The 27,297-nt window shown below is 38.6% G+C and overlaps 1 protein-coding gene across 1 annotated transcript; it reads right to left on the bottom strand.

Annotated features, from left to right (window-relative positions):
• On the bottom strand, positions 1-26,855 carry LOC126458234 (hypoxia-inducible factor 1-alpha inhibitor-like). The gene is made up of 6 exons (XM_050095131.1): positions 26,703-26,855; positions 26,130-26,389; positions 5,791-5,939; positions 4,577-4,722; positions 4,318-4,488; positions 1-1,594 (listed from the first exon to the last, which is right to left on the bottom strand). Exons 1-6 carry the CDS (start codon positions 26,817-26,819, stop codon positions 1,439-1,441), a joined length of 999 nt encoding a protein of 332 aa, XP_049951088.1. The 5' UTR covers positions 26,820-26,855; the 3' UTR covers positions 1-1,438.
• Positions 26,856-27,297: the final 442 nt, after the last annotated feature.

Below are 27,297 nucleotides of genomic sequence, written 5' to 3'. Positions count from 1 at the left end.
CACTAAGTGTAGACTATATTAGTAAGCAATTTCAACAAGTCTTTCACAGAATATATATATTTTACATGTGTATTTCATATTTTTTGTGGGCTATTGCTCATACAAGCACTAGCTTGCCGTCGCTAAGTTTTTGTATGGTTGCTGTATTTACTATTCTGTCCTTTCACTGAGAAGACGATCCGAGGAAATGAAGGTTTCTTAATGCACCTAGTGGATGAACTGGACTAACAAGAGACATGGCATTTTGAGAATGCACACAAACTAACAAACAGCTCAACTTCTTTCTCAGGTGTATGAAAGAGAGCACCTGTGTCTGACATATTTGCCACTTTTGGAAATCCACTGTAAATTGTTAGCATTCTGAGGATGCATGTTCTTCCTACACATCTCACAAAAAAATTTAGGTGAGGCATGGAAGATGGATAATGATACACACACTTTTACATGCGGCAAGGTGGACTGCGGATTACATATATACATGTAAAAAAGAGTCCAACTGCTTCTATGAGCCACTCAACTACACTGCAGGATCTCATTTCTCACGTAATTATGGATCTTCCACTGATTACATTTGGAAATATTCCTTATTTGTCACTATTTTTCGCACAGTAAAAATTGTGGAATAGTAATACATACCAACTAAACACAGCGAAATAGGTTTAGTCTAAGTGACAGAACATAAAAACATGAACTATACTTTAAAAATTGCTTTCCTCCACAAAGAAGTGTTAAAATTTTGAGCTATTACTTGCTGATATAGTCTAGTGCAATAAAACAGTATTAATGTAAAACTGCTTCTGTTCTAAACTGGACATGCCAACAAAGTGTACAAAAAAATTACAAAATTATACTTTTCAGAAGTCCCAGCATGCCACTAGCAACTGCACAATTATTGGTACTTCATGAAATTCCAATTAATAGAATACATCAATCCTTGCTCAATATGAAAGAAATAAATTATCACATTCCATATAACATTTTGCATTTAATGCAGTAATTTTAAAATTTTTAAAAAGTGGTTAACTTTTGGTAACTAATGACACATTTTCCATTTCCCTGTAAACTTAAATGACAGTCAAGGATCACATATAAAAACAAATCACAAGCGGTTTTAAAATATGACAATGAGTGAATTATGTTAATTACAGCAATGAATATAAAGTTCCTGTAGCAAAAGCAAGATGCACTACAATCTTGTAATGCAACAGCACTTTATTACACAAATAATAAATGGATCTGCCAAGTGAACATACCTTACGGAGCATCACTGAAGGCATGAAAGCAACCCATATCAAACCAAAGCAAAACTGCTTGATGGCTTCAAGGAGTACATGAATGGCAGCAGTTTCAGAACTTTTACAGCTCTTTACTACATGACTGTGACAAGGAAAATGATTACAGCTATCTTACAAGTAGTAAAAAAATAATCACAGTATCATCAGTCTGTGTATCGGCCCAGGACCAGTGCTCTGAGAAGTGGGCCAACTTCTTGCGTGTTTTGCAATGCTTCAATCAACATCTTCTCTACATTACGCATCACTGCCACTTTCTGGTGGCCCTTCAATGGGTATGTTATTTGGCCCGTTGGACCAGCCTGTCAACACAATGAGCAACCATGTACTGAAGAAATCTCAACAATGGTTGAACTAAAATACACAAGGAAACCGGCTAATTAAGCCTGCACAACTCAACTGAGGGCAGATATCTTAAAATTCTATACAACTATAATAGTTTAATGAAACATCTAAATAAATAATCAGTACACACTGAAAAACAAATATCAGCTTTGAGGAAGGGTGTGCGCAAAAAAAGATCAGACTTTTGAAATGGTGCATTATCAACTGGCAGGGTTTACACACTGTGGGTAGCAAATGCACCTAGTGGCAGGTTAAGACAACAAACTGCTGTTAGCCTTATTTTGCTGTGGCCATTAGTTGCTATGCTACAACCAGTGAAGTGGGCACACTCATACCCTGTACACTGGATTAATGACAAAGAAAGAGCTTGAAGAACACTCTCTCTCTCTCTCTCTCTCTCTCTCTCTCTCTCTCTCTCTCTCTCTCTGTGTGTGTGTGTGTGTGTGTGTGTGTGTGTGTGTGTGTGTGTGTGTGTGTGTGTGTGTGTGTGTGTGTGTGTTTTAAATTATTTGATAGTATCACTTCACCTCCTATTTACATTACAGTAGAGCGTCGATTATCCACAAGTCGACCAACCGAATTATCGCTTAACCAAACTACCAACTGCTTGCGCGTGATGCCCTTCCCACGCTACAGTTTTCCCACCATCCACTCACTGCATCAATGCCAAACTGCCAACATAGTAAACGTTTGCCTTCTGTTACAACATTTTGTGTCAACTTTTCTGCTTAAAGTAAACTTGTAATATAAAATGCATAAACTTAAACATGTTTTCCTTCCTATGAGAGATAAATATGACATTAATAGAAGGTTAGAGAAAGGTTAATTGGAACCAAGTTGAGTACGAGGTTGGTAATCAACGATCACGGATCTAAAAAAAAAAAAAAAAAAAAAAAAAAAAAAAGGGAAGACGAACATCACAAGTTTTATATCTAAGATGGATTCTACTGATGGATCAAGAAGTCATAAAACTATGAAGCTCGTCAGTAACATGGATCTAGATTGTGCTGTTTAAAAGTGGTTCACATTAAAAAGGTCACAAGAAGGATCTATTTCTGGTCTCTTGCTAGCAATTCAATTTAATGAAACTCTTTGAGGGCTATTGGATTTTAAAGCAAGCACAAAGTGGTTGAAATGCTTTAAGTCAAGATTCGGCATTTGTGAGCTTCAAATACATGGACAAAAACTGTCTGCTACAACATCACCAACTGATACTTAAAAAATCAAACTAAGTGACGTAGGCTTACTGAGGGAAGAAGATTATGCTCTTGAAAACATGAACAATGCTGACAAAACTTGGCTTAGTCGTAAGCTTTGCCAAGAAAGCTCTTGCTTCACATAGAGAATTAGCAGCACCATGCCCTAAAATAAACAATGATCTTATTACTGTTTTAGCTTGTGCTAATGCTACTGGAAGCCACCAACTGCCTATGGTCATCATTACTCAATGGTAAATTTAAGAAACTACATTGTTTCGAACACATTAGAGTGTCTGTGGTGCCTATTATTTACACTACACAAAAGAGTGCCTGGATGGATAGTACGAATTTCACAAAATGACTTATGGAAGATTTTGCACCCTCTGTAAAAGCTCATCAGTTAAAAAAATTGGCAAAAGGGAGATAACATTAATGCTCCTTGACAATGTACCAACTCATCCATCATGTGATATCTTTAAAGGAAAGGACTAGTTCACAGAAGTGGTGTGTCTTGCATCTAATGGAACTGCCTTTTTAAAGCACTCGGATCAAGGCAATTTTGAGACTTTTAAACAATATTAAAGAACATAATTGTTATGTATGTTATTGTTAGAAGAGGAGGGAGATGAAAGTCTGTCACGAAACCATAAAAATATTGATTTAAAAGATGCATCCTACATTATCGGAACGGTATGGGACAGTGTAAAGAAACATAATTTAAAAAATCCCTAAAATAAAATTTCAGGTTTTTTCCAAGGTATAGCTGAAAATGACGAACTGAATGATGTGTCCCTAATTCTCAATTAAAAGAACCCAATTGCCATGAATGTGACGAAGCAGACATTCAAGAATGGACAATTGTCTTTGATGCAGATCCAGGGCACCGAATCACACACAATAGCGAAATTTTGAACCTCATCAGTGATACAGAAATGAAGATGAAAATATACCCGCTGCTTCTGAAGCATTTACATGTTTGGATACTGCCTTGTGACGGACTGAAGCTCAAGATGAAAGGGACCAGTATGAAATACCTGCCATGAAAAATGTGCACAACTTAGCTGCTTGTAAGGAGGGAGGCTTGCTTACACAGATCAAAAGCAGACCAAAAAGGATTTTTTTAAAGTGTTAAGTCTATACATAGTATGTATTGCACATGTAAAATACATCTGTATTACATATTTTTGTTTAAAGAGACTTGTATCATAGATATACATAATTTTTGGTAAATAACAGTATACAGTTCAATTATCTTAATAAACCAGTTTCCCAAATACTCACGTCTACCAATTAGTTCAAAAAACCAACACTCCACTGTATTTGTAAATTATGAAGACCTTGTGTGAGGCACTCCCTTCTTCCTCTTCAAACATTCTCATACAGAATGTGTTATGACATTTCAATAAGATAGCTTGGAGCTTCTTCTAACAAATGCAAGTGAATATCATAAAAATAAAATGTTGACCAAATTCCATACATACCTTAAACCAAAAATTAACTGAAACTGTGTAACCACCACGCATCAAGGATTCTACGTGATGCCACCAGTATATAGGTATGTACAAAACATCTCCAGGACCCAGAACTGCTTCCTGACCATGAGCTTCTCGAAGCTTTGGGAATCTACTGTAGTCTGGTCGTTCAAAATCAACCTGAGCAACAGTAGAAAGGATGGAAGCTCTCAAATGTTTAAAACATTTTCTGAAACGATACATTGAGTTCCCTTGTTTTGAAGCTTACCTGACTTTGCCGATCATGAGGATGGTACACTGGGTATGGATAAAAACATTCAAATTGTTCAGGTGGAAATAAAATACATCGCTTATAGCCTTTGATCTGGGCAAAGAAGTTCTGCTGCTCATCATAATGGCATGGTGTAACATTACCTGAAAACATCGTTTTTCAATTTAATGTGACAGCTGGAAGGGAGAAACATTTTACATAGATAAAATTTACTGTAAAGAACAGTTTCTTTTAAGAACTTCACCTAAATTCCTGCTCTTTTAATGGCATGCCAAACAGTTGTTTATATTAAAAGTATTTACAGTCTTCACAGGGAGGAAAGTTTCCAACATTTTGGTAACAACAGCTACATCAGCTTCCAAGGAAAGAAAGTAGCTGATTCACAATAGAATATTAGCTGTCACCTTCCATTGTGTATTACGGTGATAGCTTACATTCTTTATACCAAGCCACAATTTGTGACCTGGTATTACACTGTGTTCTATCACCTGAGCTATCCAAGTACTCCTCACCCCCTTGTTGTTAAGTTTTTCTCTGTTGCTAGTTCCATCTTTGCAAAAACTGGGCCGACACCCTAGTTTTCGAGAAGATTTTAAGTGGTTATAATAGTTCATTTCAATACAGTTTCAAAGCCACCATCCTACCACAAAGGATGCTGGTGAAGTGTGAAAAGCAGATGTGAGGTGGTGGTGGTGGTGGTGCTGGTGGTGGTAGCAAGAGAAGGTAAGAAGACAATTTAAGTGTTCTGACATTGACAGCAACAGGAAATATGGAATTTGATCTTTTTCCAGCAAACAATTTTACTTTGTCACCAATATCCAAAAAGAAAAGATGCCTTTTATCACAGTTTTCAATTAACTGTTGGAAAGCCCAAGTTTTGTTTATAATAAAGCAGCTGCTATAGCTGTTTCTATTGCTGATTAATTATTAGAAACTCACATTTTTGTCAAAGAATAGAAATGATCCCATTCTTGTTGTTGGAATCAAGTACACTCTGTTTGCTAACACTAGAAAGACCATAACTGTTCTGCAAAATGTACATTTAACTGTTAAAAGCTTAAAACAGAATACAGCAATAGACGGCTCTTCCTGTGAAAAATAAGTTAAACTGAATCTACAGCAGATAGTAGCAAAAAGAACTAAATACCACAAACAAAAATACTACACTTATTTCTTCAGTGATCATTTTACAAATTACTCCAAGCTCTCACCTTCCATTGATATCAAAAGCAAATTTGATGTAAGCGGACCCCAGCCATTCTTTTTTTGTTTGCTGTTGATCCAGTCCCAGTTGAAGTTAAGAAAGTCATGAACTATTGCTTGACCAACAGAACTATTCAGTGCTTGCTGGAGGTACATCCTAAAATACAAGACATGGTACACAACTGATGCAATGACGATGAAATCATTAATGCGAAAATACATTATCTAGAAATATTGACACGAATTTTCATCTAACAACTATTTCAATTCATATAAGTTTTAAATCTCAATTACATATGGTGTCAATTCACCAAAACGTAACAGAATTTTAAACAACGTTCATGACATATAACACAGAAGTCAATTTTTTTTTTTTTTTTCAAATATGCATACAATAATATTTTTGTTTGTGGAGTCATTAAGTAAGCAGGTACTCTGAACAGATATGTTCCTGGCAATATATTTCTAACAACACAACTGTTACCACTACACAATGTTTAACAACAAAATACAATGCCCTAAATTATTTCTGATTTTTCATTGATTTGAGACAATTTGAAACTTATTTTCAAGGTCCACAATCAATCAATGGTACAGTACCAGACTGCAAATCTAAAGGTCTTGTGTTCGATTCCCAGTCAACCATTAGATTTTTATCTGTCACTTATCACTTCTGGGAAAGTTTATTGATGTGAGAAATAAGGTGCACTGTGGTTTGGAATCCATATTAAGCTCTAAGTCTCCCAGTAACTGGGTAACTAAGTAAGTTCAATGGTCGGAGGGAGACAACAGCATATCATCTCCAACAGGATGGTGCCTCGGAAAGTGTTTATGTATTTAACACAATCTTCTATTACAAGTAAAATATAAGAGGTGATCAAACAGTTTCCCTTTGAGGGCGCTGCTGCATCTTATATGCAACCTATCACAACTGTGATGCAAGTGTATAAGCACTGATGCGGACACATGAACTACACTGAGACATTATTACCAAATGCGCCCAAACAGGAACGAAGTGCCAATATTCTTTTCTTGGCTGCCACAAAACAAACACCAGTAAGCATCCACCAAAGGACGAAGAATTTCTATGGAGCAGCATGTCTGTTGAAAACCACATTCTGAGAAAACTGCAACAAGGGATGCTGCTGCTTCACGATAATGCACGTCTTGGTATTGCAAATGTAGTAACACAGAAGTCACACCTCGAGTGGAAGACACACTAGCACCTGTCCTACAGTCCTGATATCTCCCCATGCAATTAAAAAGCCTCCGGTTCCTTAAAACAGACCTCGAAGGCTCAACTATTCCTGTCAGTTGAGAATGTGCAATGGACAGTAACAGATTCTTCACGCAGTAGGACACAGTGTTTTATCAAATGGATACCTTCAACTTTGTGTGTTGGTTGGATGGCTGCCTCAATGCCCACAGCAATTCTGCCCAACTGGCACACCAATTTTGAACTGTACATCCTTCGAACGAAAACATTTTGATCATCCTTTATATATAAGAGAGATTTACTCCTAGTGAACTTTCTCAGCTATCTACATTGATGAGAGAGAGAGAGAGAGAGAGAGAGAGAGAGAGAGAGAGAGAGAGAGAGAGAGCAATTACACAGTTTAGGAAACACAAACTTAAATACCCTGTAGGAACAAAATTGCTACAATTAATACTGTAACAAGGATATGTCTCCTCTATGCAACATCTTGGTTCTACTCATCAAGCTACACCACCCACACTGCATTAGCAATCACCATAGATCATGAAATGCCTTCTGCTATAGCAATTGTCTATTTCCTGTTTACATAGGTCAAAAGTTGACTGTCTTCTGAGATTTCTTCAACACAAAGCTGGCTTGATTAATGTGCTAAATTCCCACAAAACAACACGAAATTTTGCTAAGTAGCAAAACTGTTGGTAAATGTTATTTTTGTAACGATTTTGCTCAAACAGATGCGAGTAAGTGTTTTTAATAACAGCTATGTTAAGGCATCAAAGTCACATTTTTTGCATACATGGATAAAACAATTTTATTGACTACTGCGGCCCAGATACACACACAGAGTACAGAAGTTCACAGGCCTAGGCCAGTGCAATGAGACTGTTTAGGTTTTGTCACCTGTGATAATATGCTACGTACACCTTCTTGGTTCAACCATATTGTGAGACTTCTTTTCATGTATAACCAGTCTTATTTCACCATAGTGTTCTTTAGCTTTGAAGTCATCAGCTTTTCATCTTGTCTGAAGCTGTCCTCTATCTCTTGCTGTTAAGTGACAAATTGTAAATCTCTTCTACACTAATGTCAAGGAGAATCTCTCTTACACCTTCTGACTTTTGTTTGGTCATAAAAATTTCCCCTCTACTGCTTCTTGAGTGAAGCTAACTATTCCTGGACATGTTTGCAAACATACCATGCTTATTGCCCTGTAGAGTGCCAAGTTAATCATGCCTGGTTTCTGTATGTTACCACAGAAGTGTTTCAACTTATTTTTGTCCTCACTGCTGCTTCTCATTATCTTACCATTACTTTCCCTCATACAATGAGTCCCCGTATAGGGTGAAGCATACTGTAATTTACTTCATTTTTCCATTACGCTGGTAGCTGTATAACACACCAAAATACCAACTGCTTAGTACATCAACAAAAACAAACATCTGTAAAAATGTGGCTTCTAGCGAAAATGTTTTCCAGTACACAATTAAACTATATTAAATTTACTATGAAAAGGCCCCATTCATTTTTGTCAAGAAAAATCCCCGCAGGGGATTGAAAAATCACAGATGATTGGAAACACTGTTGTAACAGCACAAAATTAATGTTCATCTTTAAATGAAGTGCTTTAAAAGTCATGGAAAGGTCGGTCACTGGATTGTGTTCCTGTAGCTCCTACTGAAGATCGAGTAGGTGGTTCCCCAGACTAACTACCACACATCGTTACAAGCAGCATCTACAAGATTTTTCATAAACTTATACCAGCTCTCCACAGAGCATTTTATGAATCGCTGCCGACAGAGTGTGCACAAATGCCTGATGAAGGGGGGGGGGGGGGGGGGGGGCATTGCATTGTTAACAGTAAACAACGGACTGCAGCTATGAGTTACTAAAGACAACAAGCACTGCTCACTTTTCAGTTTACAGACAGACTGTTCTTTCCAAGCACTTACATTTTAATTCTCTTACGTAAGTAGGCAAAATAACTACAGTGAGTAAGTGTTAATACAGTGGAATTATTTTCAGTTTATTCAATGAGTACCAAATTTGCAGTCGTTAAGTGAGCTAATACATAAAATACATTCCTGTAAACAATGGCTGAGAATTGTTTAATTTCTAAGTGCTACGATGTCAGTGACCTATCAGATAGTTATAATTGAGAGTGAGGCTAATCACAGACGTCCAGCGTGGGCTGTAAATATCACAGGGCAGTGAAATTTTGTTGATATTCTAATGCATTAATGCAGAACCAATTTATACAGGACAAAAATTAGTTCTAATTTTGGCCACCAGCTGAAAATCTGGTGCTGTGAATGTAAGAAAGACATATAGAAATGTTTCCATATGCAATGGATTAGGGAAGGGCATGGGCAAAAAAGGTGAAACATGTGAGAAAGGCATAATGTTGACTTTACTTTTACCGCCACTTACACAATTTGTTCAATATGGGCACTAGGGAAATATGAGATGCTGCACCCATAAACCGACATAACCAACAATTGCTCACAACAGTCCTGGTTGAATATGAGCAGTATGTTCCTGTATACTGGCCTTCAGATAACGTAGAGCCTAAATGTATTCTTCGTAAACAAGTTCTTTTGGATAGCCCCAAGTAACATAGACTCAGACCAGGTGATCTTGCAGGCCATGCATCTGGAAAACCTCTGGAGATAACACATTCATGGAGGCAGATCTTTCACTGGGAGAGCCACATTAAGTGTTGCCCCATCTTACATGACAACAGTGGTTTCCATACAGTTGCACTCTTCCATACAATTTCGATTTGTGCTGAAAATTGAAAAGCAAATTTATAACATTGCTGCAGATCATGAGGTTTCAGTAGCTATGCCGTCTGGATCTTGTATGGTTACTAGTGTAAAATGAACTGCAAAACTTCCCATACTGCTGGCCATTGGATGGGCAATTCCTGTGAGACTGCAAAAGTACTAGCACTGTCTGGGGCACATGCTCATTGCCAGTTATAACAGCAGCAACCTTGTCACTAACTTCCACGGGATACGACGTGTTCCTCTTCCAGGAGCCACACTAAACTCACCCATGTTTTTGAATTCTGTTATCTCATCTTTAAACCATTAAATGACCTTGGGCCTCATGTCAGTCCTTTCAGTCAGCGATACTCATCAATGCAACACTGTAATTGCTGTCATACACATAGAACAGTTTCACTAACAAGAGCTCTCTTGTCGGTAGTCGTATTGTTATCCACCAACTTCCGCTGCCATATGATAATTACAGCCCACCTCCGCGAGTAACTGCAATTTAATTGTAACTGTCCAGTATGTAGTGTTGGTGGCAAAAGGATGGGACTGGTAAATGTTGCACCTGCTGCTGTCTATCAATGACAGTGTATCGTAAAGCCGTGTAATTGTGTTTTAGTCACTAGATTGTGAATTAATGAATGACCAGAAACTGTAATAGAATTTCAGAATAGTCAAGCAACGCATTACAGCAGATTACTGTTCTTACCTTTAACATGATCAGTCCCATCACATCAGACATATTCATACCCATCTTAAAAGATATACTGTGAATTTGTAGTAAATGACTTCACTCAATGTAGCCGACCCTCCAAGTAACAGCAGTTTCTAAATGGAAGAGATTTATGCAGTAATTAACAGTGAGAGAAGTGCAGTACTTTCTGGTCATTCTTTGATTCACTATCATCTAACTATGACATAATTACATTTTTATAATACACTGTCAACAACAGTCAGCAGCAAGGTGTCATATTTATCAATCCAATCATTTTTCTGCCATCAGTACACAGGGCACTGACAACACCACACTTATGAATTATACCCTTGTCAGCCCTTGTTTACAGGATTATACTTAGGTAAAAACTCATTTCAAATAAATACTCATTTAAGTAACTGAAAATAACTCCCCTATATAAACACAAGCTCACTGGAGTAATTTTGTCTACTCATCACATAAGAGAACTGGACAGGAAATGCTTGGTAAGTATAGTCAGTCTGTGAGCTGAAAAGCAAGCAGTGCTCATGAAGAGGGAAGTTGCCTTGCAGGGACGAACGTTAACATGATTAAAAATCAATTTCCAGAACGGGATTTTCACTCTGCAGCAGAGAGTGTGCTGATATGAAGCTTCCTGGCAGATTAAAACTGTGTGCCAAAACAAGACCCAAACACAGGACATATGTCCTTTTGCAGGCAAGTGCTCTATCGACTGTGCTACCCAAGCACGATGTACTAGCCATCCTCGCAGCTTGACTTCCACCAGTAACTCATCTCCCCCCTTCCTAACTTCAGAGAAGTTCCCGGAATGAAATTTTCACTCTGCAGTAGAGTGTGCGCTGATATGAAACTTCCTGGCAGATTAAAACTGTGTGCCGGACTGAGAATAACTTGGGACCTTTGCCTTTCATGGGCAAGTGCTGTACCATCTGAGCTACCCAAGCATGACTCATGACCCATCCTCATTGGCGGAATTAGGTTGTGAGGACATGTCATGAGTTGTGCTTGGGTAGAGCAGGTGGTAGAGCACTTGCCCGTGAAAAGCAAAGTTCCAGAGTTCGAGTCTCAGACTGGCACACAGTTTTAATCCGCCAGGATGTTCCAGAGAAGTTGTTCTGCAAACCTTGCAGAACTTCTGCAAATTTTGGAAGGTAGAAGATGTGGTACTGGAAGAACTGAAGCTGTGAGGACAGTTAGTGAGTTGTGCTTGAATAGCTCAGTCTGTAGAGCACTTGCCTGTATAAGGCGAATGCCCTGAGTTCAAGTCTCGGTCCGGTAGACAGTTTTAATCTGCCAGGAAGCTTCCAGAACCAATTTCACCATTAGCAGTCTGAAACAATGTTTGGAGATTTATTTATATTCTGTTCATGTGTGTTTCTTGCATTAGTGTTATCAGTAACTCATAGCTGCAACCCAGTAGCGTTATTAGTGTTATCTCATTTTGTGGAAGGAAGGAGATTTTTTAAAAAAAAAGCCTCCGGCATGCCTGCTATCTGCAATGTCAACAATTTGTATGGTGTGTTGGGGAGGTTTATTTTAATTTTGTGAAACTTCCAGCTTGATCTTCAGTTTGCAGACTTATGAAGGAGGTAAGTGCATGAACAGAAGCCAGCACCCTTTGTTCCATCACTCTTCTACCCCACACATCCTCCTCCCACCCCTCAACACTGTTATGCCCCCAGAACACAACTTATCCCTTAATATGGCTCTGATGCACTTAGGTGTGGCACGAATATTTAATATTTGTTCTCAACTGACTTTGTTTAAAGATAAACATTCATTTTATGCAGCTAGAATAACATTTTAAATAATTTCCAATTTTTCCTTCTCCTCCAACATGGGGATTATTATTAATTAAAACTTCCGGGCTAAATTGCCATGGTCCATATATAAAACTACTTCTCCTTCCTGGCGTTTTGTTGCCTACTGCAGACAACATATTCCAAGGTGAGTCGGCAACTGGCTCCTAGGTGCTGGAGGTCCCGCTTATATAGAGCACTTAGATGACGCCACCACTCATCATGTGCTTTCGACTTAAAACTATCTCTGGCTAGTGCCATCTCTCAATTTCAGGTAATCGATTGTCATTTTGTTGGTGCAAAGTCGACCGCCATATCTTGTCTAGTTTAAATTCTTCTTCGTTTTTATTAAAATGATTTTCACGCATGTAGATCTCTATAGCTTCTCTATACATGCGGGTATAATAATGTGAGGTCCTAGCTATCATGTTTGTCTCATTAAATTTTATTTCGTGATCACCGTCTTCGAAAACGTGTTCTGCTACAGCTGATTTGTTAATTTGTCCCAATCTACAGTTCCTCTTGTGTTTCGTTAGGCAGGTATTAACACTCCTTTTAGTTGCTCCAATATAAACCATGCCACAGCTACACGGAATTTTATACACACCTGGGGTAGCTAAGGGGTGTCGTGCGTCTTTCACCGATCTTAAACTTTCACTAATTTTCTTGGTAGGTTGAAAGACGGTCTCCACTTGAAACTTGGCCAAAACTTTCCCAATACGGTCCGTGATGTTATGAACAAATGGAAGAAAAACTTTTCCAACCGACAGTTGTTGTTGTCATGTATTTTCGGACACGTTTCTTCTAGAGTGGAGTGCTCGATCTATCTCGTCGTCAGCGTACCCATTTCTCCTGAAAGCCGTTCGCAAATGGCTTAATTCATCTTGCAAATAAATTGGCTCACAGATGTTATTAGCCCTGTCCACTAAAGTTTTTATGACTCCTCTCTTCTGCCTAGGATGATGATTCGAATTCTCATGTAGGTAACAATGTGTGTGTGTGTGTGTGTGTGTGTGTGTGTGTGTGTGTGTGTGTGTGTGTGTGTGTGTGCGCGCGCGCGCGCGCGCGCGTTTCCTACATACCTTGTGCCCGAAAGTCCCATCTGCCCATTTAATAACCAATACATCCAAAAAATGGAGACAATATTTCAACCTACCAAGAAAATTAGTGAATGTTTTAAGATCGGTGAAGGACGCATGACACCCCTTAGCTACCCCAGGTGCGCATAAAGTTCCGTGTAGCTGTGGCATGGTTTATATTGGAACAACTAAAAGTAGTGTTAATACCCGCCTAACGGAACACAAAAGGAACTGTAGATTGGGACAAATTGACAAATCAGCTGTAGCAGAACACGTTTTCAAAGACGGTGATCACAAAATAAAATTTAGTGAGACAAACGTGATAGCTAGGACCTCACATTATTATACCCCCATGTATAGAGAAGATATAGAGATCTACAAGCATGAAAATAATTACCTGTAATCGAGAGAGATGGCACTAGCCAGAGATAGTTTTAAGTCGAAAGCACATGATGAGTGGTGGCGTCATGTAAGCGCTCTATATAAGCGGGACCTCCAGCGCCTAGCAGCCAGTCGCCGACTCACCTCGGAAGATGTTGCCCGCAGTAGGCAACGAAACGTCATGAAGGAGAAGTTTTATATATGGAGCATGGCAATTCAGCCCAGAAGTTTTAATTAATGAAGATGCTGGCTGTTAAAGCTTATATGTTACGATGACGATTATTAGTCATGGAAAAAGAATGAGTAAGACCATTTTGTAGAAAATTTAATGTAGTCTTTTTTCTAATAAAAACACTGTTGCTGCCACTGTTATTGAGTTTTCATGAAAAACATACAAGTGACCTTTAAAACAACCTCCCCTCCGATGCTCACAACCCATCTGCCAGCATTTTTAGCATGTTTCTAATGGCACTCCCTCCTATTACTTTACAAAAATTTACGACAACCCAATTCCCCCCCCCCCCCCCGACTTTTTTTTGTCTTTGTTGACTGAACTATTTACCAAAAGTAACTAAATGATGATGTGGCATGTAACATGTGCACAAAGGGGGGAAAAACGAACACTGACAACACTGTTTTGGTGACTGTATTACATTTTGGAATGTATACTGCAGTGATAAACTGGTCTGCAGTGTAGCCCATGGTCTAGGTTAGGTTGAAAGGTGACGGTTTGGTTGTTTGTTTGTGAAGTGGTATCAAACTCTTCAGTTTAGCCATTAATACTAATACAGCCATAAAGGCACTGCATAAATGGTGCATTTACAACACTTAATTGAGGCTTTGTATGAAGAAATTGCCAAAAACATGGTACCACAAAGTGAGTGAATAAATTTTTGAGATTCTTCAGATAACGATTATCTCAGACGAAATGTTAAACAAAATTATGAATTATATTTTGTATACGAAGAATTTGTGTGCATAACAGGTGTTGATTACAGGCCAAATATGCTTGTGGAAGGATTTCACAAAATCCAATTTTGAAAGGTAAAACCATAGTCTGGACTTCTGGCACAGTGTGAGTAGACAAAATTATATGCATTATCCAAAAAGAAGCAGACTGAGATTTAACATTTTGTCAATGAAGACGTCTCTAAGGACAGAGCAGAAGATAGGACTGGGGATGGTGCAGGGAGAAGAAATTCAGCTGTGCCCATTACAAGGGAAATATCCTGTTATTTACCTTAATATATGTAGCAAAACTACAGAAAACTTAAATCTGGATGCCTGGATGGTAATTCTGACCGCTGTCCTCCCAAATGCTAGTCCAAAATCTTAACCACTGCACCACCTCTCTCAGTTTCTGACTCGCAGGATTTATGAGCAAATTATGTGGGAACTACCTGTTATACAAAATTTCTAGGCCGTGCACACAACAAGCTGGACCAAAATGTAGTACACCTGGCACATACGAAATTATGGTGAACCAAGGGAATGTGCCTGTCAACAAAACAACTACCGAAATGTCAAAAGTGTACGAACTGGACTTCAACCCTATTTCTGAAAACATGTCCCCTTATTTCTTTAGTCTTTTCTAGCATCTACATATTTTTAATGGAAGAAATTTATCTGTGCTTTGCTTGGGTATTAGACACAGCTGCAAATTAATTTCTGTTCTGGGCTCAGAAAAAAAATTAGAATCTTACTGAAACAAATGTAGGAGTAGTGAAGGACAGAATAAAACCCCATCAAGTTTGACCAGTGGTGCTGTGAATAAGGCATGTACTCAGCAGCAGTACATAATTGTTATTAACACCTTCAAACGTTTAAAAAACCTGAAAATACCACATCATAGTGGCAAAAACAGGATTTTCTTTGTGGACAGAAACACACACTGTAATGTGCAATTTCTTTATTTACAAGAATTAAAAAATGGATTGTCACGAGATATTTGTTTGCTTTGCGCACTTGAAACTGAGCTGTCACTTTTCAACTTAATGTAGACCCCAGAATGTTCAGAGATCAGTCTGTCCGGTCGAATTTTGTTGAAACTGCACTTACAGTGCCACCTGCTTGTCCTCTGTGTGCTGCTGTTGGTAATGGTTCGCACAATTTATCATGGGAAGCTGACATTACAAATCTTGAGAGAGCAGTGGGTAGCCAATGAGTTTCTTGCTCGTAATTAGCTAGTATTCTGTTATATAATGTTATAATTTAACTACATCATGAGAATTTTTGGAAAATTAGGGAGTAAGACATAGAAGTAGATTGCTGAAATGATGCATATCTCAGGCTACACAACACATGAAACTATTACAGCAATCTTATTTGAATAATAGCCTATGGCCCTGCTACAGTGGTAACATCAGTTCCCATCAGAGCACTGAAGTTAAGAGCTGTCAGACTGGGCTAACACTTGGACGGGTGACCTTCTGGTCTGTCAAGCACTGCTGGCGAGTGTGGTGCACTCAGCCCTTGAAAGGCAAATTGAGCACCTACTTGATTGAGAAGCAGCGGCTCTGGTCTCATAAACTGACATATGGTCAGCAGAGTGGTGTGCTCATCACATGCCCCTTCATATGTGCATTCAGTTAAGCCTGGGGCCTGAGAAGGGCCTAAGAATGACATGACGGCCGGTCAGTACCATTGGCCTTTATGGCCTGTTTGGGTGGAGACATCTGAATATTGAGATTTGTTGATTTCACCAACTGGCAAACAAAGAATCACATTCCAAACTAACATAGACCTCTGGCGATGCTACAGATTAGTCATTGCCTACTCACAACCAAATTGTCACATTCCACCTAACCTAGGCCTCAGACTTAACTACAAACCCATCTGTCAGCGCATCTTGATTTTTCCAATCACCAAAGAAACACAAACATCAATATGCATCCTTAAAATTTGTAATAGCCAGATGTTTGACAGTTATTCTGGAGCTCTCCATATCAGAAGCAAGTATAATCAATTTGTATCTTCTTCCAAAAGAAATTACCAGATTCAGCAATTCCCATTAGCTATCATATGCTGTCACATGAACGCTACGACCAACGTCAATGAACTGCTGTGTATAACAGAGCTACCGACACTAAGTGCACTTTAGGTCAACTTTCACTTTAAAAAGTAGTGCCAATGGTAACATCACTGGTCAAAGTAACATGGAAATATTGCCAACTTCAAGGTAATTCAAATGCAATGAGCTGAATGGAAATTGTTTTAGTTGTCAAACTTTTAAATTCATCCTCATATGTGGTAATTAACCTCTGCAGTTAATTATGCAACTACATGTTATTTAGGTAGCTTAACACAAATAACTGTTTCCTTGCCATCAAAAGGAAGTCACTAAAAAGAAGAAAAGTTGTTCAAGATGATCTATCTTGATAGCTCAATCAGTAACATTAGGTAATAAAATGAAGCCTGTGGAACAATGAAGTTATATTGCAACATATTTCATAATACGTTGTCACCTTTGTTCACTATTTCAAAATGGAGCTGGGGTTTTTCAAATGCTCTACTTATCTTAATAAATCACGATAAGCAAAAGGATAAAATTACTAAATATCAAATAATTTATCATGAAGTTCCTGCTGCTCCCTCCAGATTTGAATGTACAAAAAGTGTAAGCACACAATCAATAACAAGTTAGCCAGTTTTTATAATACTCAATACTGAAAGTAAAACACTATGTAATAACGATAATATTAAACCAAATATTGAAGAAAATAGCCAGTGTGCTGTAGATACACAAAGACCTATTCAAGTGTCACCTGATACTGTTGCAGGGTGAAGAAACAAAGACAGATAAAGATTCAACTTCCAATGAACTGTGAGATCACTGGAGAAAGCAGAACAGCACACGCTGAGAAGACGCGTGGCAACGTATGAGAATTGGGGATCAAATATAAGTTGATTAACAATGACTTGTTTGACCAATTTCCAGTCAGCCACACTCAGCTAGCAGACAGCATTGTGTTTACTATGTCAACATCAAGATATACAGAAGTGGTATCCAAAGTTAAGAAATGTAACCTATCATTGAGCTCTGAATCATATGTACTGGCATGTTTGACACACTGAATATAGGACTGCCTGTAACCTACGATGGGAGCAAAAGAAGAGTAGACAATCCTAACTGAGGTCATTTGATTTATATCTCCTTTAAGTACTCTCATCAAAAGCCACCATCCTGTCTCCTTAGATGTACATCTACTACATTTTAAACAACTCACAAAGCCCAAAAATGAAAACTGAACTCTATACATATTCGGGAAACGTGTTATCATAATCGATGTTTTTTAAATGTTTAATATCATGACGTGACCCATGTTTCATGACTTGTGAATTATGAGCAACAATTCAAGAATATCAGTACAAAAATCCAAATCGAAGTTTCAAGACTTTCTGAAGAATCAGACAAAGTTCTGGAACAATTACTGTCTGCTGACAAGACATGTGTGTCTGCCCTCATTCTCACTACAGGTGGGTGCTTATCATCCAGGGTCTGAGTGAACTGACCTTCATTTATATACTTCATCTACATCTACATCTCTACTCCGCAAGCCACCCAACGGTGTGTGGTGGACGGTACTTTACGCGCCACTGTCATTACCTCCCTTTCCTGTTCCAGTCGCGTACGGTTCCCGGGAAGAACGACTGCCGGAAAGCCTCCGTGCGCGCTCGACTCTCTCTAATTTTACATTCGTGATCTCCTCGGGAGGTGTAAGTAGGGGGAAGCAATATATTCGATACCTCATCCAGAAACGCACCCTCTCGAAACCTGGACAGCAAGCTACACCGTGATGCAGAGCACCTCTCTTGCAGAGTCTGCCACTTGAGTTTGCTAAACATCTCCATAATGCTATCACGCTTACCAAATAACCATGTGACAAAACGCGCTGCTCTTCTTTGCATCTTCTCTATCTCCTCAGTCAACCCGACCTGGTAAAGATCCCACACTGATGAGCAATACTCAAGTATAGGTTGAACGAGTGTTTTGTAAGCCACCTCCCTTGTTGATGGACTACACATTCTAAGGACTCTCCCAATGAATCTCAACCTGGCACCCGCCTTACCAACAATTAATTTTATATGATCATTCCACTTCAAATCGTTCCGCACCCATACTCCCAGATATTTTGCAGACGTAACTGCACCCAGTATTTGTTCTGCTATCATATAATCGTACAATAAAGGATAATTATTTCTATGTATTCGCAATACATCACATTTGCCTATGTTAAGGGTCAGTTGCCACTCCCTGCACCAAGTACCTATCCGCTGCAGATCTTCCTGCATTTCGCTGCAATTTTCTAATGCTGCAACTTCTCTGTATACTACAGCATCATCCGCGAAAAGCGGCATGGAACTTCCGACACTATCTACTAGGTCATTTATATGTATTGTGAAAAGCAATGGTCCCATAACACTCCCCTGTGGCACGCCGGAGGTTACTTTAACGTCTGTAGACGTCTCTCCATTGAGAAGAACATGATGTTTTTTGTTTGCTAAAAACTCTTCAATCCAGTCCCACAGCTGGTCTGATATTCCGTAGGCTCTTACTTTGTTTATCAGGCAACAGTGCGGAACTGTACTGAACGCCTTCCGGAAGTCAAGGAAAATGGCATGTACCTGGGAGCCTGTATCTAGTATTTCCTGGGTCTAATGAACAAATAAAGCGAGTTGGGTCTCACACGATTGCTGTTTCCGGAATCCATGTTGATTCCTACAGAGTAGATTCTGGGTTTCCAGAAATGCCATGATACGCGAGCAAAAAACATGTTCTAACTTCCGCAACCTATCCCTCTCACCTCCCTCAGGTAGGAACTATTCGATCCGAAATCTCTGTGGTGAGCCACTTTTAATTCTGTATGTGTCTATCAGTGGTACCACATTTTGCTGCCTGTAAAAAACGAAGAAGAAGAAGAAGAAGAAGAAGAAGAAGAAGAAGAAGAAGAAGAAAAAAGAAAGAAAGAAGCAGCATATTGTAGTTGTGTGAAACCAAAAACATGTCCCTCCGAGGAATCGGCAGGGCAGGTTGTATCTAAACCATTACACTTTTTGCAGGAGAACCAAGTGATTACTGCAAGGTACGAAGAGAAGTATCCATTGATTACACAAATACAGCGATAATCTATGCCATTCCTACATATAACACAAAATAACCAAATTGTACTTTATTTACTTGAAGAATTTGGCTTTCCTAGACATCGGTTACTGCACCCACACCTCCATTAGCCAAGTTACAAATGATTTCCTAATCTTAAGAAAATGGTGAACAAGATATTTCCACTCAAGTTAGGTAATACTGCAATGGAAAAGCAGCAGACAAGGAAATTTCTGAGAGATCGTAAAACTTAATATGTATTCAGACCATTTTCTTTCCCAGGAAATGAAAAGAATGGTACGTGATGTCCTCTGTCTGCAACTGGAAGATTACTGTTGCATCAAAAACAAAATAATATAAGTCAACAATGAAGCCAAAGAATCACCTGATGAGTCTTTCAAAATAATGGCTGACTGACAGTCGAATACAGCAGAAAAACAAAAATTTTGTGTTAAGTTTGGTAAACTAAATAAGATCTTCGAAACTAAAATGCCTGTGGGTCATTCCATGCCAAGTGGTCTAAACCTTCCCACCATCATGTCTCCAATTTTCTTCAAATTTTATCTGTAGCACTAGTCAAGTGCTAAATTAAGTTTCTCAAGATTTCAAGCCTCTAGCTGCAATACTTGCTGATCTACACCCCCTTGTCTGAAGGGTAGTAAGTTCGCATGCGCGCGACATCAGACAAAATGCCATTTTTGGGGTCTCATAAAATTGAAACCAATTCATAAGAATGGTTAGTAAGATGAGACCCTGTACAGTTTTTTGAGCTGATTCAAACGAAATTAATTATAAGATTACTGATGCAAAATCCGGTCAAACAAGTCGACTCAAAGTGTACCCCTAATTCTGTCGTGACTTAATGCGACAAATTTTGACCAATATTCAGACTGCAATAATTTCCTTGCAGATAAAGATATGGACTTGAACTTTTTACCAAGTCTTATCTTTGTGCTGGACATAATACAGCTGGATTTCCAACTACCCAGGCTTTATAGTCGCCTTGCAAAATCTCTTCAAATTTGGCAGTGTCAGCGCAAATGGCTTTATTTACCAAAGTTCAAAGCCCATTACTACAAAATAGTCAGCCTGGATTTAATTGTGAATAGTATCATCTGAAAGAGAAACTCTTGCTCTACGAGATGGATATATTTTTCTTTTGCAACGCTTCCATTAAGTGCTTATTTACTCAGGTCAAAGTATCTTATATTTTGTGTGCGCAGTGCCCTGCGTTGGTCCATGATGGCTGAGCCATTACTGGTTATCACAATAAAACCAGCATCCCCATCGCCATAGGGGCCACGCCCGATAGCCATGCAGTAACAGCCACGGGTGGGTATCTTTACTGCAGGTTCCCAAGCCTGATTACAGGGTGTCTTTACCACAGGATCCCAAGCCTGATTGTGGGTTTCTTTATGCAGGTTCCCAAGCCTGTCTTCCTCAGTTACTTCATCATTCTGGAAGCATCGTTGATTTGCAAGAGAATGCTTTCAGGAAAACTGTATTGCCGACCAGATGATGTCACTGATGGAGCTGGAATAACACCAATGATAAGTTGTTCTGGAATCCAGCAAGTATCACGTCTTAAGGGCCAATAAAATGAACTTGCAGGACCATGAGGATGCATAAAGCTTATGAAAGCATCTTTCTGTTCGACTGAGATTTCAACGATGTTTCCAATCCACCATTTCTTTTCATAAATGCAAGCAACATACTGCCCAGGCTGAAGATCCATGACTTGAACTACTACTTCAGCAGCACTAATTTTGGCCAAAAAAGATGTCGCATCATTAGAAACTCTACTGACCTTAATTGTCGTCATATCAATGGGCAAAAAATGGTGGTTTTCTCTTGTGCCAGCTAGAGTGTGCCCTTGCAGGAATCTTTCTTCTTGAGAAGCTTTTTCTTCTTCAACTTCCTCTTTGCTGATGAAAAAGAATTTGATTCCATTGATATTATCATTGCAGAAGTTGAAAAGATCTTTGGGTGTTAGAATCTGGTTTTCATATGGACGTTGCAAACTTGCTCTTGCTGCCAACCGTTTTGTTGTGCCTCCAATGCCATCACAAGGCGACTTTCCATGGCTTGTTCCAAAGAAATTCCATTCTGCTGTTATTTCAAAATCTTCTTTGTGATAGCATAAGTTGAGAAAATTCTTGAAATTCTTATATTGTGCAGCTGAACCATCACTGAAGTAGTGGATGTGGCTTATTTTGGAAAATTGCATCTTCAGGTAATTGATTACTTTTCCAATGTAAACATGGACAGTAATCGTATCGTGTCGAAGGCAGTCACTAATAACACAAAGATTCACACATTGCACCTCTTCGTTTTCACAGTAGTAGACTACAAATGGATGAACTGTTGCTTGACTGTTTTCCCAGTGAAAGCCTTGCACTGCATCTTGAACAATAAATGAATAGTTTTCAGCAAAATCCATTAGTATTATGAATTCGCCTTCTTTCAAATCAGTTTTGAGAGCTTTCAGGTGCTGGCTTTGATGCTTGGCAATGTAGTGATGACAAGACAGGTTCCAAATTTTTGCTGCAATATCTTCAACATACTCTTCTGTTGAAAGCTGCTTTGTTTCTAAAGTATCCCTGTCGGTATGAATCCATTGTTTGTACTCAATCAGTTCTTCAGGGTCATTATCTTCAAAATATGTTGCAATAACTGCTTCTACATCTTCTGGACCAGGGCAGTTTTCACAACGATGAAGCATACAATCCTTGTTTTCCAAGCTGCAAACAGCTTTGCTAAGAATTTCCTTGTAGTCTTCATTGATTGATGCACCAGTGAGCATAAGCTTGACATTTTGGTGTATTGTACAGACACAAACTGAGTGCATTCCAGCAGAGCCAACTGTAACACACCATTTTGGTCTAAGCTCGCAAAACTTTGAGAAGCCAATTTCTGGTCCATTTTGCTTCTGATAAGACACGTACATTTCCTTCAAATTGCAAAGCAACAACCGCTTTTGCTTGTACACCTTTGTTCCTGAAATTCTCACAGGCACACAGTCTTTCTTCCCTGGACAAAGTCTGCTGAATTCGTCATCTTGAAAAAAGTCATGTACTTTCTGAACAACTTCATCTGAAAGCTTCCTTCCTTGCCGATTTGCTGGAAAAGCTAGAACACCTTGCTCATTCTTCAGTTTTCTCGCTTGCTTTACCATTCTTTCTGATACATTAAATGCTGTTGTCGTATCTTTAATTGTCCAGCTTCTTGGAACCAAGGTCAATATTTGAACTTTTGTCCTACGATTTGACACTTTACATTTTTCTTTCAACTCTTCTATAAGATTATCAAGATCTGCACAATTATTGCATGGGCGACTTTTACTTGAACTTGGCTGTTCATCGTAATTGATTCCTACAGCAGCAGCAATTTGATTCCCAATTAAACTTTGTGCATCCAAGATCTTTCTTTTTGCATAGCTTTGCTTATCTCTTTTACTTAGTTGTCTTCTTTTCAATGGTGAAGCACCAATAAATGATAAACTTTTGTTGATGGCTGGTTCAGTTTCATCCGTTGTGAAATCTTGTTCAGATTGGGTTGATAGTGATGATGAATCTTCTAGCTTTTGGTTCAGTGCCGACATGCAGCGAGGGCAAAGCTTCTGACCAGGTTTTATATCAATCACTTCTTTTTTCTTTAACAGGCAAAGTTTGGCAGCTGTTTCATTATCAAGCAGTCTAAGTCCAGCTTTTACATTGTGATTCCTCTTCTTGAATGGATTGCAACATTTCTTTTGCATCGCTTGATATTCATGTAGGAAGAGGGCTTCATGGTGGAAGCAAATGATGGAATTTTCGTCAAGTTTGGCTTCTGAACGCGAAACAAGCAATTTCTGGTCACATTCTGTGAAATCACTAAACGCTTTGAATCCAGTCTTCTTAGCATAGAGGATAACATGGCACTTCGATGCAGCAGCATCTTTTCCAATTGAACAGGGGGCCAACGATTCTTCTTCTTCATTAACTTCTGACATCTCTCACTGGCCAATCACTGAATAAAACACGAATGAAATATCCAATTATATCAGTAATTCTAAGCGACTATTAAGATTCAAATTCCTAGAAATGAAGAAAAATTAGTGCATCGCGCATACAAAATATAACAACTTTGATGTGAGTTAATGAGTACTTAATGGTCGCGTTGCAAAAAAAACAAATGTCAGTCTTGTAGAGCAAGAGTTTCTCTTTTAGGTGATACTATTCACAAGCAGATTCAGGCCAACTATTTTTTAGTAATTGGCTTGAAACTTTGGTAAATTTTACCGTTTGTGCTGACACTGCCTAATTTGAAGAGATACTGCAGGGCGACCATATGGCCTGGATCATTGCAAATCCGGCTGCATTATGTCTAGCACAAGCATGAAGCTTGGCCAAAAGTTCAAGTCCATATCTTCAACTGCAAGGAAATCATTGCAGTCTTAATATTGGTCAAAATTTGTCGCGTTGTGTCACGACAAATTTTGAAGTATACTTTGAGTCGAGTTATTTGACCGGGGTTTGCATGAGTAATGTTATACATAATTTCGTTGGAATCAGCAAAAAAAACTGTACAGGGTCGCATCTTACTAACCATTCTTATGAATTAGTTTCGATTTTATTAGACTCCAAATATGACATTTTTTTTATGTTGCATGCACACGGACTAAGTACACTTCAGACAAGGGGGTCTAGATCAGCAGCTATTGCAGCTAGAGGCCTGAAATCTTGGGAAACTTACTTCAACACTTGACTAAAGCTACAGTTAAAATTTGACGAAAATTGGAGACCATGATGGTGGGAACTTTTTTCAGTTTTAGACCACTTGGTGTGGAATGACCCCTGTGTAAAAGGGGACATTTTTTTTACTCAGTGTACATTTTCAGTTTCAACTTATAACAAAGAAATGAGGTCTGTTTAATACAAAAACTAATTCAAAAACTGAGGGCAGCTCAGGATGCAATGAAAAGCTGCACACTCGGAATTACTAAGATAACAAGAAAATAAAGAAATGTGTTAGGGAACAAGTGGAAGAGGGAAACATAATAATGCTCATAATGAAAATGAAATTGTGTTGGTAGAGCATGAAGCCATATGAATGGATGGTTGATGAGCAAGTAAAGTTCCTTCCTGGTGTCCAAGAAAAAAAAAGTTGTGGTGACAGACAGACCTGTATGCACTCAGAAATCTAGATTAGCTTTGAAGTTTGAAGTTGACAAAGTATTATTTGAAACTTTAGTTAAATACAACACATTCAACAAATGGAGGAAACTTGTACAGCCTGTTCAAAACAAGGTTCAAATGGCTCTGAGCACTATGGGACTCAACATCTATGGTCATCAGTCCCCTAGAACTTAGAACTACTTAAACCTAACTAACCTAAGGACATCAAAACAAGGAAAGAGGTGTATACCCCCTTACATGTGAGAAGGAATATCACATGAACATTTTGAGACTACTGAATCTATTTGAAGGAATAAATTTACTACACTAATTAGAGACATCTGAACATCTACACAAGATCTAAAGACAAGAGAGTATCTTTCACCGTAACACATTTCCACAACATGGACAACTGCATCAAAGCATCTACATTTATATTCAGTGACAGTCAAGAGTGTAACAGGAAGCGTTATCATCCAATCAAACATCCAAAGTACAATAACTTTGAGACCTACTCCCACAAGAACTACAGCAAATAATACCCCACAAAAACTATGGGAATAGATTTCATAAATAAATGGAAAGTCTGAAACAGGGATTTATCTGTGCTACCTAATTTATCTTATATGCTGTCAATGCATACAGTGACATTTTGTGAGGCTAGCTACAAAAGCTAAATCTCATTTTAAAGTCAATGATTGTGTGTAAAGTTTCATTTCCATTAGACAATTTCATTTTAAAGAATGCTTAAGCAAACCTCTATTAAGCAGAAATGACATATGGCACGAAGAATCACAGAATAGTGTAGCCAGCTGACTTTTTAACGTAACACACAGAATTGAACTTAACATGTAGAACTGTAAACAAAGCTGTCTTGAACTGCAAATCCTCTGTTTTCCTTTAAATAGAACCAGTATAAAGCACAACCTGTTTCCAACCAGCACATGTTTCCATTTATGTACTACATGTCCCACAGCCCTGGTTTATGGGATGTTTCAAAGTTCAGTTTTGAAGCTATTACGGTGTGTTGTGAAATCCACATTGTGGTAATACATCGAAGAAAAAGTGAGAATCAAATCACAAAACAAACACAGGAGGCAATGGCAAAATGCTGAAAAAAGTAATACCTTTCCTCTCCTCTCTTCCAGTCTTTGAGGCGCCGGCAAAATTCAGGAAATTTCATGTCAAGCCGCCGTGTTGGAGGCGTAAAGTCTATTTTTCCTTCATTCGCACCATGTGGGACCTTTTTGTCATCGAAATACTTGAATTTGTGGTTGCGAGAAAGAAAGACCGTGTGGTCTGCAACACCCATATGTTTTTCCAAGTATTCTAAATCCCATTTCTCCGCTGAACCGACCAAATTCGTTCCCGTTATAACAACTGGTTTCTAGAAGTGCAAAATTTAAAGCCACATTATTCCTACAACAATACAAGTTCTTCAATTACATTTCAAGAAATGTTTCAAATAATTCAATTACATAACAAGATTTTTTTAATATTATCGACATACGTTATACAATAAAAATAAAATGAGTTCACTATCTGTTCGTGGCGTAATATCACAACAAGAAGCGAAGTCTTTATTTGTGGCACTGACATTGACAGCTCCCAATTCAAGTTGATAAACAATACTATGGACAACCCCAACCTCAAATTTAGATTGAAAACGTTGTTATTCTGAGAAATAAAGCATCACTTACATTTTCCGATATGTACTTGTCGACTAGTGGATCATTTACGTCGAGTCTTGGTATTTCATCCAAGGGAATGTCGTATTTTCGCAACTGACTTTGATCCCAGCCATTCTTGTCCCCCATGATTGGTGCGCCTACACACCGCTACTGCCAACTACGATATACACTGGCAGAGGGAGAGGTTCAGAAAGTCACGTAGGCACCTTCGGCGTCGCAAGCTTTTCCCGCCATGCCACAGTCGCAAGAACAGCGAGAGGGAAAAATGAAATGCACGTCGTTGAAGTCAGGTTTTTATGCTGCATATAATCAGCCTGGCGCTTGTTCTCCTGATTATTTAAAGTCATCATAGTATTCACTTTAGCTCACAATTAAAAATATGTTCCGAAAAGTCAAATTAGTGAAAAAATCGCAAGTTGGAGTTGTTGAAAAATCAGCATGACTTTTGCTTCTTCAAGCGCAGAAATGAAAAGCAAGTTTTGGACCAAACTACGACTACGTAATACTTAGCTCGATAATTTATCTCACTGTAATGGATAGTTATTTCCGGACGGATGCTACCGTTTTTAACATCACTATGCTCCATTGCGTTAAAATAACGAGT

The sequence above is a fragment of the Schistocerca serialis genome, chromosome 2, assembly GCF_023864345.2.
Source record: "Schistocerca serialis cubense isolate TAMUIC-IGC-003099 chromosome 2, iqSchSeri2.2, whole genome shotgun sequence".
NCBI classification, from domain to species: Eukaryota; Metazoa; Arthropoda; class Insecta; order Orthoptera; family Acrididae; genus Schistocerca; species Schistocerca serialis.
The sequence above is the reverse complement of the archived record's forward strand: the minus strand, read 5'-3'. Positions and strand labels throughout refer to the sequence as shown.